This window comes from Clinocottus analis, unplaced genomic scaffold (genome assembly GCF_023055335.1).
Source record: "Clinocottus analis isolate CAN_PGR_092001 unplaced genomic scaffold, fCliAna1.0.p SCAF_8, whole genome shotgun sequence".
Lineage (NCBI taxonomy): Eukaryota > Metazoa > Chordata > Actinopteri > Perciformes > Cottidae > Clinocottus > Clinocottus analis.
The window spans coordinates 8425241-8443278 of NW_027176240.1; the positions used below are offsets into that span (position 1 = coordinate 8425241).

At 42.1% G+C, this 18038-nt stretch overlaps 1 protein-coding gene across 2 annotated transcripts in view; it reads left to right on the forward strand.

The window, feature by feature from the left end:
• Positions 1 to 5106: 5106 nt before the first annotated feature.
• The window catches only part of LOC137780088 (cGMP-dependent protein kinase 1), an 81068-nt gene continuing 68136 nt past the window's right edge, over positions 5107 to 18038 (forward strand). The window contains exons 1-2 of one of the 2 annotated variants that reach the window (XM_068568425.1): positions 5107 to 5554; positions 16248 to 16414. In XM_068568425.1, the coding sequence (XP_068424526.1) occupies positions 5298 to 5554; positions 16248 to 16414 (424 nt within the window). In that variant the 5' untranslated portion in view covers positions 5107 to 5297. Of the gene's footprint in view, positions 5555 to 8796; positions 9418 to 16247; positions 16415 to 18038 lie in introns of those variants that run through there. The other variant, XM_068568424.1, reaches the window with a different exon arrangement.

The window sequence follows — 18038 nt, forward strand, 5'->3', positions numbered from 1 at the left end:
CAAATTAGTCAAACAAAACAAAGTTGTTTCCTGTGAAGAGAAAGTTAATTTTGAAAAGACTATAACAAGCATGTATTGACACTTGTTGCTAGATATTCATTGGAAATAGCAAAAACAATTAGGGATAACCTTGTTATAAGATACAAACCCTTATGATTGTTGGATGGATAGATAACACAAAGTTACCGGTTAGCCCACACTAAGTATACAAATTACCAAATTGTGTATGTTTGTTAGCATATGTTTCCAGTTTGAGTTCATTTGGAGGCTATTTCGGCAAACGTCAGCAAATATTTTACAATATGATCTCAATCATGAAATCAGAATGTTTAACCTAAGATTAAACTTAGTTTATGTTTGCTGTACTTTTTGCTACACATGTCTCTGTTTCTCCATATCTTTCCACCACCGTATTAATGACTGAGGCGGGGTGTCTCACTGTCAAATTGTCGAGTGCGAGGGCTCTGTGGCAGACATTTTGGACCCTTTCCGTAAATCAGCATTAGATGCTGACTTTGCCTAAGGGAATAACCCACAATGCATTGCAATGTGAGGTTAAACATGCAGTTCCCAATGGAAGAATGGAGACGTAAAAAAAAGAAGGTTAACAAAGAGGCATGTGGGCGTTTAGCCCGATGTGATACTTTTACACTTAAACATTACGAATTACAAATGGAACATAAAAACACATGAATCAGAGGAATGCAAGCAGAATATATATATATATATATATATATATATATATATATATATATATATATATATATATATATATATATATATATATATATATATATATATATATAATAATTTATTAACATTCATCAAACATTTAGTTTTTACAAAAACAAGTAAATATATAATTTAAAATTACTTCTCATTTCGTTAGGAAGACGTTCAAATCAGTGAATAACAAGTATAAAATAAATAGACAGTTATTACACAATATTTTTTATGAAGTCACGTAATGTTGCAGCAAAGTGCTGTTCCATTCATATTGTGATGTCATAAGACAAACGGTAATTAATGGGAGGTACATTCCTTCCCGGTGGTTGAAATCAGTGTGACCAGAGGACAGGAGCACAGGGGAGGAAAGAGAGTCATGACTATGCGTTAAAGACAATGAACCAGGAGAAAACTGAAGTACTTATGTTTGTTTTGTACAATGACTTTTTGTTGGCGTTAAGTTTACCTTTTTCTTAAAACGGACCTGAATACAGAACTTTGAGTTAAAGGAACCATCGCCTGTTGTCTTGACTTGTGTACCCACGCCTCACCTCACGATCCCAACCTCTCAAGACATCACAATATTTACACCAGTTCAAGCCCTCACAGACTCTCACACTCAACCACTTAGCAGCTGACGTCAGTAAGTCCCTGAAGGTTTGAGGGTTTAGGGTGGAGATTGGGATTGGGCCTTCGTCACCCAGCACACCTGGAACGCAGCATTTTAACCTGTGACCCCTGACCTCCTTTTTGCCTCACAGACACATTTCTCCTCTCTGTCGTACCAGAACTAGAGCTTACTCTCACACTCACTATCATCTTTTCATCACAGAATAGTTTATTTTTTCTAATTAGACCTTTTCTGCTTAAGCAGTATCTGGAGCTGAAATAATTAGTTGATTGACTGATTAGTATTAGTATCATTTGTCTTACCTCGGCCTCTTTTTCTCTCTCGATTTTCTCTCCAAAGCTACATAAATAATCTTACCTTTTTCGTAACAGACATATCAAATATAAATATATTATTTGCTCAAATGTGGAGATTTTAGTTATTTTTTAAAATGGATAATTATTTTGAAAAAAACAAGCAATTTAAAGATGTCAACTAGCTCTCTGGAAAATTGGGCAGTGGAAAAAAAAAGTAAACCTTGACATACTATTTCCTATAAGCGTAATATGGTGATGAGGAGATAGCAAACTGTTGCTTTATTACACATCCAACAAATATGGAGCAACACCAGCGATCTCTTGTATTGTAGAAACAGATCTGACAGCAGTGAGAGTGAAGCAAAACTATAAAACAATTAAAGAACGAGTTAAAAGATTCTACAACACTCTCTAAAGCCAAGGGAGGGATTCGCTGTTAATATAAAACTATTGATTATATCCACTTTAAAGATGGTAAATATTTTCCTAAATAATCTAGTGGAAGTCAAGTTAGCTTTGACCGAGAATCTTCACAGAGATTCATTGAGAAATGAATGAATAAGGAAAGTAATTGTTAGTTGCAGCCCAGGAAACGATGACCGGTCACCTATCTGAGTTTGATGATGCTAATACAGGAAAGCAGGAAGTATCGTCAAGTCAATTTCCTGACCTACGGTTCTATCCATCTCCGGCGTGAGCGGAGTGATCAATCTGCAGCTCTCGATATGATATCATGTTACAATGTGGGACTATACAGCGCTGTGATGATAGTGCTGCTAAAGTGCAGGATTTGCTGTGTTGTGTTTTACAGGACTGTGGAGGCTCGGAAATAGATTGCCCTCGGGCTGAAGCATCTCTCCCATCCTCATCCCAGGATGTCTCTCTCCGTCTTTTGCCTTCTCCCAGCGCTCATATCACCTCTCCTGGGATGACAGGCCCAGGCAGGTGGCCAGCTGGTTGTCTCTCACTCCGACGGCAGCAGAGAGACACAGACAGCACAGTCAGATGTAGTATCAAAGACATCAGGGGCTTAAGTAACAGATACTCCAGAGACACAGCAGCATACCTCTCCTACCGTTTGCACTTACAGTAATCCCGTCTACGGTTTCCATACTGGCATGATCGTGTGTGTGTGTGTGTGTGTGTGGGGGGGGGGGGTCTGCAGGGATTTTAGCTTTGTGAATGGTTACATAAATCTCTGCATGCAAGAGTGTGCGCGTGGGTGATAATGATGTGCAAGCATATGTCTGGGAATACCCAAGATACTTCTCTCGTCTGTGTGTGTGTGTGTATTACAGGAAAACAGTGACTAATGTCTGCCCTCGTCTCTTCCGTAAGCTGATCTGTCCCTGAGGCGAACGAGAGGGCACCGACTTTTCTCTGCCCAGACGCTTCAGAAACACAGCAAAGACAAGCACATGTAGCCTTCAGTAAAGCCCGGCCACACTCAGCTATCATGACCTCAGTGACACCGTTCAACGGCCACTTTCGCAACGCAGTCAGAGCATCTATATCTCCGGGTGCAATGGACTTACCTCGGCGTATATTACTTAACCCACAACATCCAAGGGAGATGGCCTATGTAGTGTTCAGACAACACAAGCTAGAACTGGTAGTGCAGCATTACTCACTCTGTGTAAACACGGGGAACAGGCGAGTAGGCAACATATAGACCTCTTCATGATGATGATATATAGTCATGGTGATGATGTAATCAGAATGTACGTACAGGCGCTGGTGGTGGGGGTATTTATTGTGGTAATAACATAGGATTAAAGACATTATAGATTGATGATATTCTGAATCTTTTTGTCTGAATGCATGAATGCCCTTTTTGTGAATCGGATGTCAGCAGGGCTTTCTCAGTGCACCCTTAATCTCAGTGCATGTGGACAGGGTCACGGAGAGTGACACTTAATTTACCACTGTCATAATGGGCACAGTGTCGGCCGCATACATAATTAATCAATCACTGTTTTGCACACTGATAACAACACGACCCGGGTCCTCACCTTGTCTTTGAATGATGAGTGCATTCACTTTGCCGCTCATCATTACCGTGAGACATGTAACACACTCACAGAGAGAAGCAGCAGAAGCAGATTATATAGATTATATGTGTTTCATGATGACAGCCACTGCAACTTGCCAGCTCTCATCAGCTGAGGTGGCTATCTCAAGTCTCACATGGGAGATGAGGGTGTACGACCATGATATGGGGATATATTCCTCTTGGACGCATTAAGGAGAGCCGCAGGTTCAAAATGGGAAAGAAAAAGAAAAACGAGGCGTATTAAAACTCTGGAAATAGACTTATACAGCCACGCGTTCAGGAAGAAGTATAAGAATGCAAGTAGTAGACAAGGGTGAGATATGTTAAACCACACCAGCAAAGGGAAGATCTGTTCGCTCTATTTTTAACTCAGAATCTTAATGAAACATCCCCCTAGCGCCCATAAGCTTCCTCACCCCCCTCTCAATGAATTCATTGAGTTGAAACAGATTTAGGCAGCAGAATGAAAGATGGTGCATAGAAATGACAGGCCGGGTTTGAAGATTAATATTACAGTGAGAAGTGATGATCTATTACTGACTCTCCTCAGTCCGCAGAGCATAAGATGAAAGTGATGAGCGCTGTTGCCAAAGTATGGAAACTGATTACTCTAATCATGAAGACAACAGGCTCCGGATCTGTTGTGTAATTAACTTTACTTCATGCTGGATGCATTATGATAACAGACCCTTTTTTATTTTGCATCATCTGCAACTTTGAATCATCCACTTCGTTTAAATTTCAAATGTTACTTTATAGACTTTTTTGTTTATTAAACGGGTCTGCATGTAATGTTTCATGTTCAAAGCACTTAAAAAAACTACTTTATTTATCATTTAGCTTCAAATAAGATAGAATCAATCACCTCGACACAAAAAAGTGCGTTAATCCCATAAAACATGGATATTAAGTAAAATAAACTTCACATCTATACTGAAGTGCACGGCCATCTGTCTCCTGCTCTCCCCTCACTCGTGTGTGCTTGCACCATGTGGCCATTGCAAACAAGCTACAGTCCAGTCCACTGTCCCGCGAAAGGAGTGCAGGAGCGGGACAATTGATTTTTTGTGTGTGCAATAGGTCGGGGAGGTGATCCGGGAGTTCAACACTGCGCTCAAAGGGGGCTCGGGGTTGTGCAGATAGATGGTAAACAAATATTGGACAGCAGCAGCAGCAGCAGCAGCAACAACTGGGCTTCCTCTGCAGCGCGTGAGGCGGTGAACTACAGGACTTGTCTCGGCTCTTTAGTGCCCAGTTTGACGGCCCTGCCCGCGTCCTCGGAGAGAAAGAACTGCTGTAATTGGTTTCTCAATGAAGGATCATCAGCGGCTCCCCGGAGGGTTAGTGGACTGTAGCGCAGCGCTGCTCTATCAGCCGTCCGCTCCCCGGCGTTAAACACCGCTCCGCTCCTTCCTCCTGAGATAAACAAGTGGACAGTGAAGGGAGCATCACCACCCTGTGCGTATTTTAGAGCGCGATTTGTGTCCGTTTTCACAACCTGTGCGAATACTGGGGGTTTCGTCGTTTTGTTGTTGTTGTTTTGCCCGTCATCGCGAAGAATCGCGGACAAAGTTTCACGTTAGATTTCAACATGAGTGACCTGGAGGACGACTTTGCCAAGATCCTACTGTTAAAGGAGGAGAGGATACGGGACTTGGAGAGGCGTCTGGCGGACAGGGAGGACGAGATTCAAGAGCTGAAGAGAAAACTACACAAATGTCAGTCCGTCTTGCCCAGCGCGCAACTTCTTGGACCGAGGACCCGCAGAGCGCAGGGCATCTCCGCGGAGCCGCAGACGCACCAGGACCTGTCGCGGCAGGCGTTCCGGAAATATGCCAAGTCCGACTGGTAAGAGCAGGCGCATCTGTGCTTTATTTGCGGCATCACGCCCATGTGCCAACTTTGTGTCCCATCTTAAAACATCTTTTCTGAGTGTTTCTCTCTCCACTACCGGAAACAAAATGTTTGGGTCGTGCGGATCTGTAATCGGGAAGCACAACTCTGTCGCTCTCAATGGAAATGTGCTGGGAGATAAATGTACATGTGTTGATGGTAACTCTACGCACACAAATACACACACACGCACACACACTCACACACACACACGCGCGCGCCGATTATTGTGTACTTCCGTGTCCTGTCTCCCCACCAAGCTTTTCTCTCTGTCTGTGTTCAATCTTTACTCTTTTTTTTTTTCTAAATGAGCGATGGAGACGTTTGCCATGAATGGGCGAGCACTTTCATTCTTGGGGGCCGATGACGCAGCTCTAAGGCGAGCTCCAGAAAGAGCTCCTAATTGATCAGATCCATCAAGGCAGTCCCACAGGACACAGACAAGAGGAAGTGCGATGCATTATTGGCTTTTAGTAGCTGGACGCTGAGGACCCGAAGTGCATGTCTGAGGATATTTAATACTCCATTAGAAAACGCTTTGTTTGACCATATGCTTCCTTCATCACCTTTAGGTGCTCGTTTTAGCTTCACAATATGGTTGTTCTGATTTTGAGGGTTTCAAATCAGTCCTGAACCTGTATAGTAATCAGTTGTTATCTCATACTTTCTTCTTCTTCTGTAATTTCTGCCGTCAGAAAGTTTGACCCTCTTTGTCCTCTTCTTTTAATTTCTTCTCATCCCGATTCCTATTATTACAATCTCATCGGGTAAAATTACTTGTTGTAGTGATCTCTCTCTCTCTCTCTCTCTCTCTCTCTCTCTCTCTCTCTCTCTCTCTCTCTCTCTCTCTCTCTCTCTCTCTCTCTCTCTCTCTCACACACACACACATACAAAAATCTGACTCAATTGATGCAATAGACAATTGGGTTAATTTTATTAAGACGGCTAGACAATTTCCCTTCTTTGTAATATTAACCCACAGACCGGGCAGGCTCCTCATTTGCACTCGTCAACTGGTGATCAGTGTGCATTCAACTCAGAATTCTATAGAAAAAGATGAATCAGAAATACTTAAGAATGAAGTACGAAGGTCATGAATGACCAAGGTTCATTCATAAACAATGGCTAAAAAGCTATACACTCAAAGGCCAATCATCCCTTCTCAACCTTGCTGCAGGACCAGGGTTCATTCTGAAAATGGTCAAATGAGTAAACTGCGCTGATGAGGCACAATAAGTGCTTGAATGAGCCTTGAGTGGACAACTTGGCTAATCGTCCATACCCTCTGTGCAGTCCAACGGAAGTAAACCTGTTTGCGTTTGTAAGGTGACATGAATGCTCTGGCAGTGCCCGTGTCTGGAGGAGGGGCTCCGCCTGAGTTGCCGTGCCCGCAGGGCCGCTGCGGGGTCGGAGACAGTGTGACCCCCATTAGAGTCAGGACGTGGCACCAGCCGGCGTCCCGCTCATCGGATTACCGCAGCATGGAGCAAAGGATCCTGTTTCTATTGATCTGTATAGGAAAAGGGCTGAGCTGGATGGTTGGAGAGGTGAAATTTAAAGCGCAGAGGTGCTTTGAAGGACATGTGGGAGGGCCTCTTGATGATGGGAGGATGTGGGGATGCAACACTGGACTGGAGAGAGCCTGAAGTCTCCAGGCACCTGCTGTTTCCTGATATAAAGAAAACATTGCTGCTGATCAGGCTTTGTGTCCTGCGCCTTTCCCTTGACAGAGATTAAAAGAAAATATGATGGTTTTTAATTGACCCAGAGGAGAAAGGCTGCCTGGTCTTAATTGAAACACCCCTTTGGAGGGGGGGGACGATATAAAACTATCACTTCAATGATTCAAACAGGCAATAAACAGAATTGTTTGTGGAACAGATGTTCCTCACAGTTGCTTTATCGCAGTCATACTTTTTTTATTACGCCGATGTCTGAAAGCAGGTTTTGCTTCAATGTGCACTTGTTTCACATGTAGTACACACAGGGCAAACGCACATATTTGTTCATTACACAAAGTAAAGGCTACCTATTTCAGCAAAGGCAATGATACATTCACCATATCATCATTAAGTGTTGGGCACGTTTGCCTGCAGAGCACACGATGGCACCTTGTTGTTGTTTGCCTGAGTCGATGCTTTTTCCTACCACAAGAGGGCAGCTGCGATCTATTATTAGATCAACTGTCTATCTCCAGGGTTGTTTACACGCTTTTTTTTGTCAGGAAAAGATGCTTTTTACCCCCCCGGAGCAAAAACACCCATCGTACCAGCCAAAGACATCTCCCTCACTCTCCTTTTTTTGTCCTCACAGTCAGCGACTTCCCCACCTCTCAGCTCAGTAATCGCTGCTGTGGCTCCTCACCCTATCAGATTGTCCTTGGCAGCAAACCGTCGTCTGAATGTGTCCGGAGCACATGAGGCCAAATGCTGTTCGCTGAGCTTGGGATGACTCATTGGTATAATGTAGACAGACAGCGGCAGCGCTCACAGTCAACGCAGACAGATGCAAAGAGGAATGTGGGGCTGCTGTGAAGAGTCGTGAGGCTCTGTATAGTTTGGCATATTCATGTCTGCTGGTGCTGCTGCTATAATGTTTTGCCATTAGCACCTTGACTTGGAGTCAGTCACAAAATGAACAGTTGATAGGGATTTGGGAAAAGCGGAAATATTCTTTTCCACGTTAAAATACACGATGTGCCCAAAGCGTAATTTGGGTTCAAATATGGAGCATTGCATTTCTGTCCATGTAGACAAAAATACACAGGGAGTCCGACACAATGCATGCAGTCTCCTTCCCAAAAAGATGGAAGAAGAAGAAGAAGAAAAAACGCGTTGTTTATTTTAACACCGAGGGTCATTAAGTTTCCATCACCTTCAACTTCCATTAAGGCTCCGGTGCTCATCTATTTGTAACTCAGCCGCCCTCGGGGCGAACCGCTGAGCTATGATGGCATGGTTCTCCGAGCAGTGGCTTTTCTCAACGAGTCCATTATTCATGTGAGAGGAGCGCGTCTCTCTCTCTCACACTGGAGTGGCAGACTGCACTGTGCCACGGATTCCTGTAGGCGCCCTCCTCTCCATGCGCTCTCTCCGGGTCGCAGCCTGACGCACTCGGAGAGGACGGTCCTCCGCTGTCACACCGCCGAGGGAGGGAGGGAGGAGACAGGGGAAGAGACAGAGAGAGAAAGAGAGAGAGAGAGAGCGAGAGAGAGAGAGAGAGAGAGCGAGAGAGGGGGCAAACTTTACGTGATAGTGGTCGAGACGCTTTTCGGGCTCACCTTGGAAATTTGCGTCAACCGCCGAACATACCTTCGCTTACATTCCCAACATCCGCAAGTGACGGACAGCAGCGGCGAGGATTTCCCCCCCGCAGGAGAGACGGGGCTGCATTCTCTGGAGCTGTTCATGCCGGATAAAGTTTATGAGCAGCGTGGTAGAGAGGAGAGGGGACAAAGACTCGCCTGCATACCTTTCGATAAACTTATCGGGAAGTCGCTCGCCGCCATCTGAAATGGGCACCTTGCGTGACCTCCAGTACGCGCTCCAAGAGAAGATTGAGGAGCTGCGGCAGAGGGACGCGCTCATCGACGAGCTGGAGCTGGAGCTCGACCAGAAAGACGAGCTCATACAGAAACTACAGACCGAGCTGGACAAATACCGCTCCGTTATCAAACCGGTAACCCAGCAGGTCAACAAGCAGAACGAGCTGCACGAGCAGCAGCGGACCAAGAGGCAGGCAATTTCTGCCGAACCCACAGCCTTCGACATCCAGGATCTTAGCCATGTCACCCTACCATTCTACCCCAAAAGCCCACAGTAGGTGTCCAAATTATAAAGGCATAATGTTCATCTTCATCCAGTATGAGTTCATTCACCCTTTGTCACCGTTCTGATTCCTGTGCGTAATGTTACGTGTGGCGCAGCAGGTACGGCACCTGTAGCAAATATGGATGAGGCTCTATAGAACACACACACACACACACACACACACACACACACACACACACACACACACACACACACACACACACACACACACACACGCGCGCACAGACAGTCAGTGATCAACCGGATTATGAGCAGCTTGGTGATAAAAGGCTGGATATCAATAAGCCTGATCAAAGCTTACGAGAAAAAATGAAATGCCATCCAGTGATGTGAATTATCGGTTTAGAGAGCTAGTGATGGCAGCTTTGTGTACCAGTGTCAATTTTATACAAGCTGCAGACTCTGTGACAGGCAGTCCTAACAGGCTCTCTGTGCATGTTTACCTTATGATTTGTCCAGAACTCCCTTCTCCCTCTTTCCTCTTTTCAAACTCTCACCCAAACATCTCTCTCCTGCTCAGCTCCGTCCATGAGGTATGTTCTACTCAAGCCATCTGTTGTGAAATAATCCAGCTGTCTGTTGCGTTTGAACTTGAAGGTTGTGTCGTTATGAATCAATACACTTACTCCCCTGGTGGACAGGACAAACATTCTACAGCCTTAATTCTGTTAGCACATTGAGTATAATTGATACATTTTAAAACTAAATACAGCTTTGAAATGCATACCAGGGATGTCAAATCACAAAGAATAGAGTGTTCATACTTTGACATACATACTATGAAATAACTACATAAATGTGTTGCTGTTTTCAGACTTTGCAGAGAGATCAAATGTGTCAGGTATGATTGTCATTTGTCTCGAGACATGCAAACAAACAAAAGTCCAAGGATTTCGTGAAAAAAGATTCAAACATGAAGGGGATTTCTTTATATCTGAGCGGGAAAAAGCCATTAGTCTTTGTTATACCTGACAGCTCAGCTGTGGCTAAAAACACAGACTGCTCACTGGTTCCCTGTGTTGTGTTTTGTTTTCTTTGCCTCGTTGTAAGCGTGCGACCCTGGACATCTTGACCATTTCATTATGATAATAAGCTTGCATTGTGTACATATTTTTATTAGGGGGATTTCCCAAAGAGGCTTTTAGTGAGACCTTGATGGTAATTCAATTATCAGTCTTTTGCAAAAAAGAAAAGTAAGTAAAGTACAACCTTTGTCCTGCATATTGACATTTTTCAAACAACCCATTTGGATGTATCTGTAACTCTTAGTTTCTCATTGTCAATTACAAAGGGTAGATAATGATAGATCCCCACAGGGACCCTGAGAGATTGTTCAATGATGGAAGTAAAAATGAACTGCTTCTTACCAAGAATCAGTTTAAACTTCCATCAAAGTCTCTCAACTACAGCCTTGATGCTCTGAGTGTCAGCCAGACCTTTTAATACGGGACATTTAGCCTTCTTCTAATGCACAGATACATGAAAGATTATGATTGTAAAGAAGCCGACTGTTTAATGCTAATTACTTGAGCATGTTTGAGCAATGGTCTATTATTAGTTTAGTATTATTATCACTAGATAGAGAGAGATGAATAGGAATAGAACACTTTTCTTTTCAATAAATTACGCAAGTGCCCCCATGAGATGAAAACAGCTCCATTATGTTTTCATTTTGTTTTGGTTATTGAAGTAGAGCAAAAATGTCTCTTGGATTTGGCTAAATGTTTCGATTTTCCTTTAATTCTCACCCACTTTATCTTCTTTACAGGACCCATAGACCATTCCTTACACATATGCAATCTACTCCTTTTTCCTGTCTGCCTCATATTTCGGGTTAGCCTCTCCCATTTTTCTGCCACCCCACTTCTTTTTTCCTCCCAAAAGAGCATATTTTCTCCTTTTAAGGAAGGCTGAACTTGCTCAGCCCTAAACTTCACGATGGGATGAAGGCACATATATCATCCTCACAAAGGAGAGGAAGGCAGATGTTTTCATAAGGGTCTGGCTAGAAGACGTTGCTTAACGTTGCTATCAGAGGCTCAAGTGGGGGCTTCCAGATCTTGGTTGAGAAGGCCAGAAATTTCCGGGGAGTAAAGTAACAAAAAGAGAGTCAATGACGCACATTTTGGGAAAATAATGGATTTCCAATTTGTAAGCTAAGTTAATGATATGCAAAGTTTTGCTATACAACTGATACAATTAAGGAAAGTTAAAGCATCATTAACTCAGTTGGAACATCACAAGAATCATCACAGTCTAGACTATCACTTCACACCTTTATTAATGCTCACTCCCTAAACCTAATGAGAGAAGCCAACATCTAGCTACAAAGCAAAGAATCTATCTCCAGAATTGTCCATCCGATTTACTTCACATTTAGCAGTTGTATTCCTGGGAACCAGAGGAAGTGCTTTGTGTAAATTGGTGCAATTTGGCGAGGCGCCACGTTCTTTGGCTAGAGTGCTGTAAGGCTGAAGTATTTTTGGAGGCCTATTGGGAAGTTAATGTCGCACAGGTTCCCCCGACATTTTGTATTATTGTAGAAAATAAACTCTGTGACAAACAAACGTTCATGACACTTACACATTTTGTTCCGTACAAAAATCAACACAAAAGAACCTCACTTTTAATGCATATTAACGCAGTTAGTAAAAAGCTAACTGTAGTGGTCCAACATGATGTAAACCCCACAAAATGGCTCTTACACTAACGTTAGGCTGTAAACAAACTACACAACCTTCACATAACAGCTTTAGGTGGATTATGCGGCGTGATGATGTTTTATAGGCACATTTAGCCTCATGTTAGCAACTGCCTTTTTAAGACACATTATAAGTTTCTACATTTACGACTTGGGTACTCACTAACGTTTATTATGTCTCAGAATAAAATGTTAAAATCTCTTAAGCTTGTGTTAACCACAAACCTTTTTGGAAGGATTTAAAAAAAAAAGCCAACCTGAAATTATTCTTTTTTTTTTAACAAAGTGTATAGGGGGCATAGCAAGTCCCACTATAAACCATCATATCTGTAGTATTTCACCTTTAACAAAAAAAAATGCTTAAAATAAAAATAACACTTTATGTGATGTCGACTCATGTTTTTTTAATCTATACAGTCCTTGTTTTTCAGATGGTGGTAATATTAAAAAACTACATGAAACTCATCTCAAGATAGCTACATCATGCTACATGACCAAACTATTAGCTACTGTACAATCTGCAATTATAACCAGAGCAATGTATTAATGGCTTTGACTACAACAGGCTGCAGTTAATCATATAGGCTGTAAATTTTGTTTTGTTTGCACTTAATGCGGGTTATTTCTTACAAACATGAACAATTTTATCTCCAAATGAATGTAAGTCTCAGCAGATACTGCTGGCTAACGTTAGCTAAACAAAGTGCCAATACTAGTTGAATTAACTGACAAGAAATTAGTTGTACCTTACTGGCCTTCAGGTCACTTTTGCTGCAGGTATAGTCAGCTAACACATGGGTGCTGGATATAATAACGCTGAAACTGAACATTTCTTCACTTCCCTGGAGTCAATGAGCGTGAGCGAATAGCCTACAGGAGCAGTGTCACTCACACCACACTCGATGTGTAAACTTGCCATTCAAACTTTTAACACTATTACATTAGCATTAAGTAATATCTGTGACCACCCACCGGTTCATGCCGGTCCCCACTTGGGTGTAACAATTTTAGCGAGCACACACCTTGTTGCCGTTCATTGAACCGCTCGTGCTGTTAGCTTGTTCGGCTGAGCTGTTTGCACCGATACCTGAGAGAGGTCAGCTGTGTGGAGACAATCTCCAGTCAAAATCCAAATTGTTGGAAAATATTTCAATACAGCAACGTAAAATGGCCTGCTTTCAATCATTAATTAATTATTTTTTATTTTAATCGATGGAAGACAGAGAGGCATATCAGTACGATGAAACGCTATTTACATTTTGAACTCCGGTTCAAGGTAAAGCTTTCACCTGCACACACACATAATCTTGAATAGACCTTTTCAGGCTTGAAATGATAAGCATTCAAAATGGGCCCCTTTGTATTTCTTGTAGTAATGTTTGTCAGTGCAGTTGACAGGAAGTAGACAGCAAGGCCAAGTACTTAGACCAGATCTGTTGCCCTAGCAACAGAATGACTTTGAAAAGGCCTAAAATATAAGAAATATAGGTATCTCAATTTGCAAAATAGTGAAAGTGTACAGTCAGTAAACTGTAACGTTATATAGGTGGGTTGCATATTTCTTTGGCGGCCTTTTGTAAATTATTTCAGGGTACAATGAGTCAGAATAATAGCAACATTTTTCATACCTCAATATCAATATAAATCTGTAGTTGATCAGAGCCCTTTCAGCTGGCGGCCCCAGACCTAACAGCAATGTCTAGTTCTCAGGGGAAAAACCCGCCAGGTTGTATTTCCCTAGTGTTTCTGAAGGTGACTTGGGTGTGTGACATAGAAATGGCAGATGTATTGCTCAGGACCCAAGGCAGCGCATTGTTGATGGCGAATTGTTTGGATGAGCGGTTCTAGAGAAAGCTGCAGACAGCAATACCAAAGGCCAAGCAATCGGTCTGTTCTGAACAGGCATGTTTTCAATGGGAACTGCAGTGGTTAAATCTAAATCATTGTCTCCTCTGTGCGTAGTCTGTGTTTGAAAAGAAGGAGGTTTGAAGAACATAGATTGCAGGATGGGAATTTAAAAATAGGTGCAACATCTCCGTCTTCTTTACTCAATTCCGAGGACTACCTTGTTCTGATGCTCAAGGGCAAAAAAGATATACAAAGGAGCCTTTGGAACTAAAGTTCAAATAGATGAATATCCTGATCCTGGATGCTTGTTCCCCCCACCCTGCCTCCTTCTTCCTTCTCATGTCTGTGTCTAACAAAGGAGTTTCCTTTGGTAAAGGCTAAAAAGGCATGTCCACAAATAACAGGAACATCTGGGATAATGATGTTACCATAAGAAGGCGTCTAAAAATGTGCCTTTTTTTCACTGACATTTATATGGTGAAAATTCAATGAACTAGTATTTCTGACCTGCCACTGATATTATCATCCAATCAATCAAGTGTTTGCCCTGTAAATAACTAATCAAGTAATTGGTGTGTTCCCAGTAGATTGTGACAACAAGCTAATGTTGGTGATTAGTGATGCAGCTCCTTGCTTTTATCCACAAGTATCACTAATCTCAGAGCATAAAAGCAGAGTTGGCCTTGAAACTCTTTGTGAAAATTCAACAGCCTGTTGAATACAAAGCACTCATTATGAGAATCTTGTTTTTTGATATTATTGATAGCACTCTATTTTGAGACTCAAACCAAAACTAATCACTCAGCTGATGGTGGAAATATTCTGATGTGTAGAGGCCTGGCCAAGGCAGAACATTTACATGCCAGCTAAGAGGGCTGTAATTCAGAGCATCACTCACAGTTTTGGCAGTTTTTCATCTGAAGAAACAACAGTGTCTCTTCAAAGATTTGATGTGTCTCACATGTTGAGGGAGAAGCGGTCGTGTGACCTTAAAAATTCAAGATCCCTTAAGGAGAAGTAAGACACTGACTTTGATGCCGAACCTCACATCAGGAATGTGCAGAGGGGTTCGCAGGCACTGAAGTGTAAGAGCTTGAAGTTTGTGTTGCTGTGTGTTCTGTGCAGGACTTTGCTTTGGGCTGGCAGCATGTCAGAGAAACCTGTGGGTTGTGGGAGCACTGCTTCATAAATCCCTTCCAGGTTATTTGCCCTTTAAGCTTTAAGCTCCTCGGGTGATCAGCGTCAACAATGCACCCGAAATCAGCTTCTGAAAAGGGCACAGAGGCAAAGGCAGTTCGCCACTGCCCTTGAATCCTATTTGCAGGAGGTTGAGAGTGCTTTTAGGTTATACAAGTTTAGCTTCTCAAGAGGAAACTTGTTTTTAAAAGTTCATTCGTCCAGCTGACACTCTTGTTAAAACTGGCCAGACGACCAACTGTGACTGATGATTCTATGCTTCAATGAATGAGTGATCTGAACTCACTTTTTTGAGTGGGGTCCGCTTTAAATTTCTCTCCCGTCTCTGGACACTTGGACTGTTGCTTTGATGGTTCAAACCTTCACTGCGCCGGGCTCTCGCTCACATGGACACCTCTAATGAACAAATGTCCCTTCTCTGTTGATGGTTCATAATTAGTATCTAATCTGCACTCCTTTTTCAAATGATAATTTAACATAATGTCTCCTTTAAGGCCGCCTGACAGAGTGCTCTGTGCACCGAGCTGCACCTTGGTGACTGCACGTTTTACACTTAATTGCATTTTCTTCCTTCCGTGCATAGTAATGGCAAAAAAATACTTACCTGTGGAATGCCCTAATGGCTCTGCAGTCTAAAGGTCTTGTTGGCTCTCAGAAGTGAATCCCTGAATCCAAACAACGTGCTTCCATTCCGCACAGATTTAGAAAGGCTATTTATTGACTTGTAGCAGCATTGAAAGGGAAGGAAATGGTTCCATCTCAATGTCTTTGAAATAAGGATATGCTTTCTGAAAAGCTGCTCTGCAGTTTCAGTGAAATTGCTATTTCCTTCGAAATAATTGACATGCCTGCCTGTTGAACTGGTCAACATCCTTCAATGGATTTACGACAATATTTTAGTCTCAGTCAAGGTTTTTGCTTGAGATGTGTGTAGCATGTGTATATGTGATACATTTAGACTCTCTAATAATGATTGATATCCCTAATCCTACGTAATGATACTTTTCTAAAGTAAAATCCAATGCCATATGAATCTATGTCAGCGATGGTCTCATTTTCTCCTTGTCTTCAGGTCCAAGGATCTGATCAAGGAGGCCATCTTGGATAACGACTTCATGAAGAACCTGGAGCTGTCGCAGATTCAAGAGATCGTGGACTGCATGTACCCCGTGGATTATGGAAAGGACAGCTGCATCATTAAGGAAGGCGATGTGGGCTCGCTGGTCTACGTCATGGAAGGTAAGAGCACATGCACCAAGGAAGCCGTCCATCCTGCAATGAGATGAAAGCAGACTCACCCTATAAAGAGTAGCTACTCTATTTAAACCGATTCAAGTGGCTCTGTCGGGCTGTGTCTGGTTTAAGAGCGCCAGCATGACAATGACAGAAAATAAATGAAAGGGCATTATTGATGGGTTTCGGCAGAGCGATGAACTAAAATTAAAAACTTCACTTTGTGATGCTGTATGATTCACTCATGTCCCATTGATTTTATTTTGTGGGATGCTGTGATCCTTTCTATTTCATTCCCATTCAGCATGCGTTTTTTATACTGATTCTTTTTGGGGGGGGGGCGAAATGAGCCTGAGTGTATCAGTGTGAGAGCTCCGATGACAAGAACAACAGTCCACGCTGCCTGGCGCTGATGGGATTTGTGATGGGACATTTTTGCTTCATGATTTATCACAACCAATACAGCTACAAAATGTTCAGAGAGTCATTGAGAGTCAATGACAATACGTTTGACCTCAGGGAAACTGGCCTCGGTCAATGCTTGCACAATATAACTGATCATTACATAGAGGTTAACGTTAGACATTCACCAACTTAATATAGATTAAAATATAAAAATATAAAACGTCTAAATTACTGTTATTGCTTGCTCCCTCTTTAAAACTATAATTACTTGCATTTAGCTCTCGCATACAATTGCATGGACAGTGTAACTGATCTATTATGAATTGAAAATGTTTCATGGTGGAAATAATTTCCTCTAAACCTGAACAACATTGCAGAATAAAGAGAAGCCATAAGCTTGAATCTTTTTGGTTGGTATATAGGCAGTGGCATTTAAAGGTTAATACTTTAGTCGGAAGAGCGCTGATATTGATTGTTGCCCCGTTGTTTCATATCGGCCGCCTACTATTTTAATTATTGAGTTGGAAAGACAATTTCCTTGTTAGGAAGTTAGAATCAAAATAACAAGAAAGCAAATATACAAAACTAAAATACTTATTTTTTAAAGTTCAGGTCTATTACAAATCTATAATTCTGTAAAAGGATTTTCTGTGCTGGCTCTCTTCAAGCTGAGGCAGGTAGGATTTGTCACGTTGGAAAGGGCTTCAGAGACAGACGGTGTCTGTGTTGGGATGCCAGGAGAAGTTTTATGGCTGCTGTCAATCTTCATCTGGTCTTTAGTAAGTCCCTGGCTCTGAATTCAAAGACCTTTTGTGGCCAATCTAAGAACTGTGACTTTAAAGGTTATTGTGTTAGGGAGCTGATTCAGTCATATTGATTCGTAGACCAGCAGATATATCTCTGTCTACTGCCATCTAAGAGAAACAAATACAGTATAATTATATTAAGTACAGTAAAACAAAGGCATAATGTATTAATTTAGGTTAACCAATCAAATAGTTCAGTGTTTAGCACTGAGCACATCTTTCCACTTCCATGGACAGCAGATGGAAAACTACATTTTGTCTTTCAAAATTCAACAAAACCTAGTTTTTTTTGAAAATTGTCTAATAGCACTCGTAAACACAAAATACAAGGATTGCATTTGTGTAATATAACATATTTATTGATTATCAGATCCCCTTTTATAACTAAAAAGACTTTGCGAGTGTGCAAAAGCGACTAA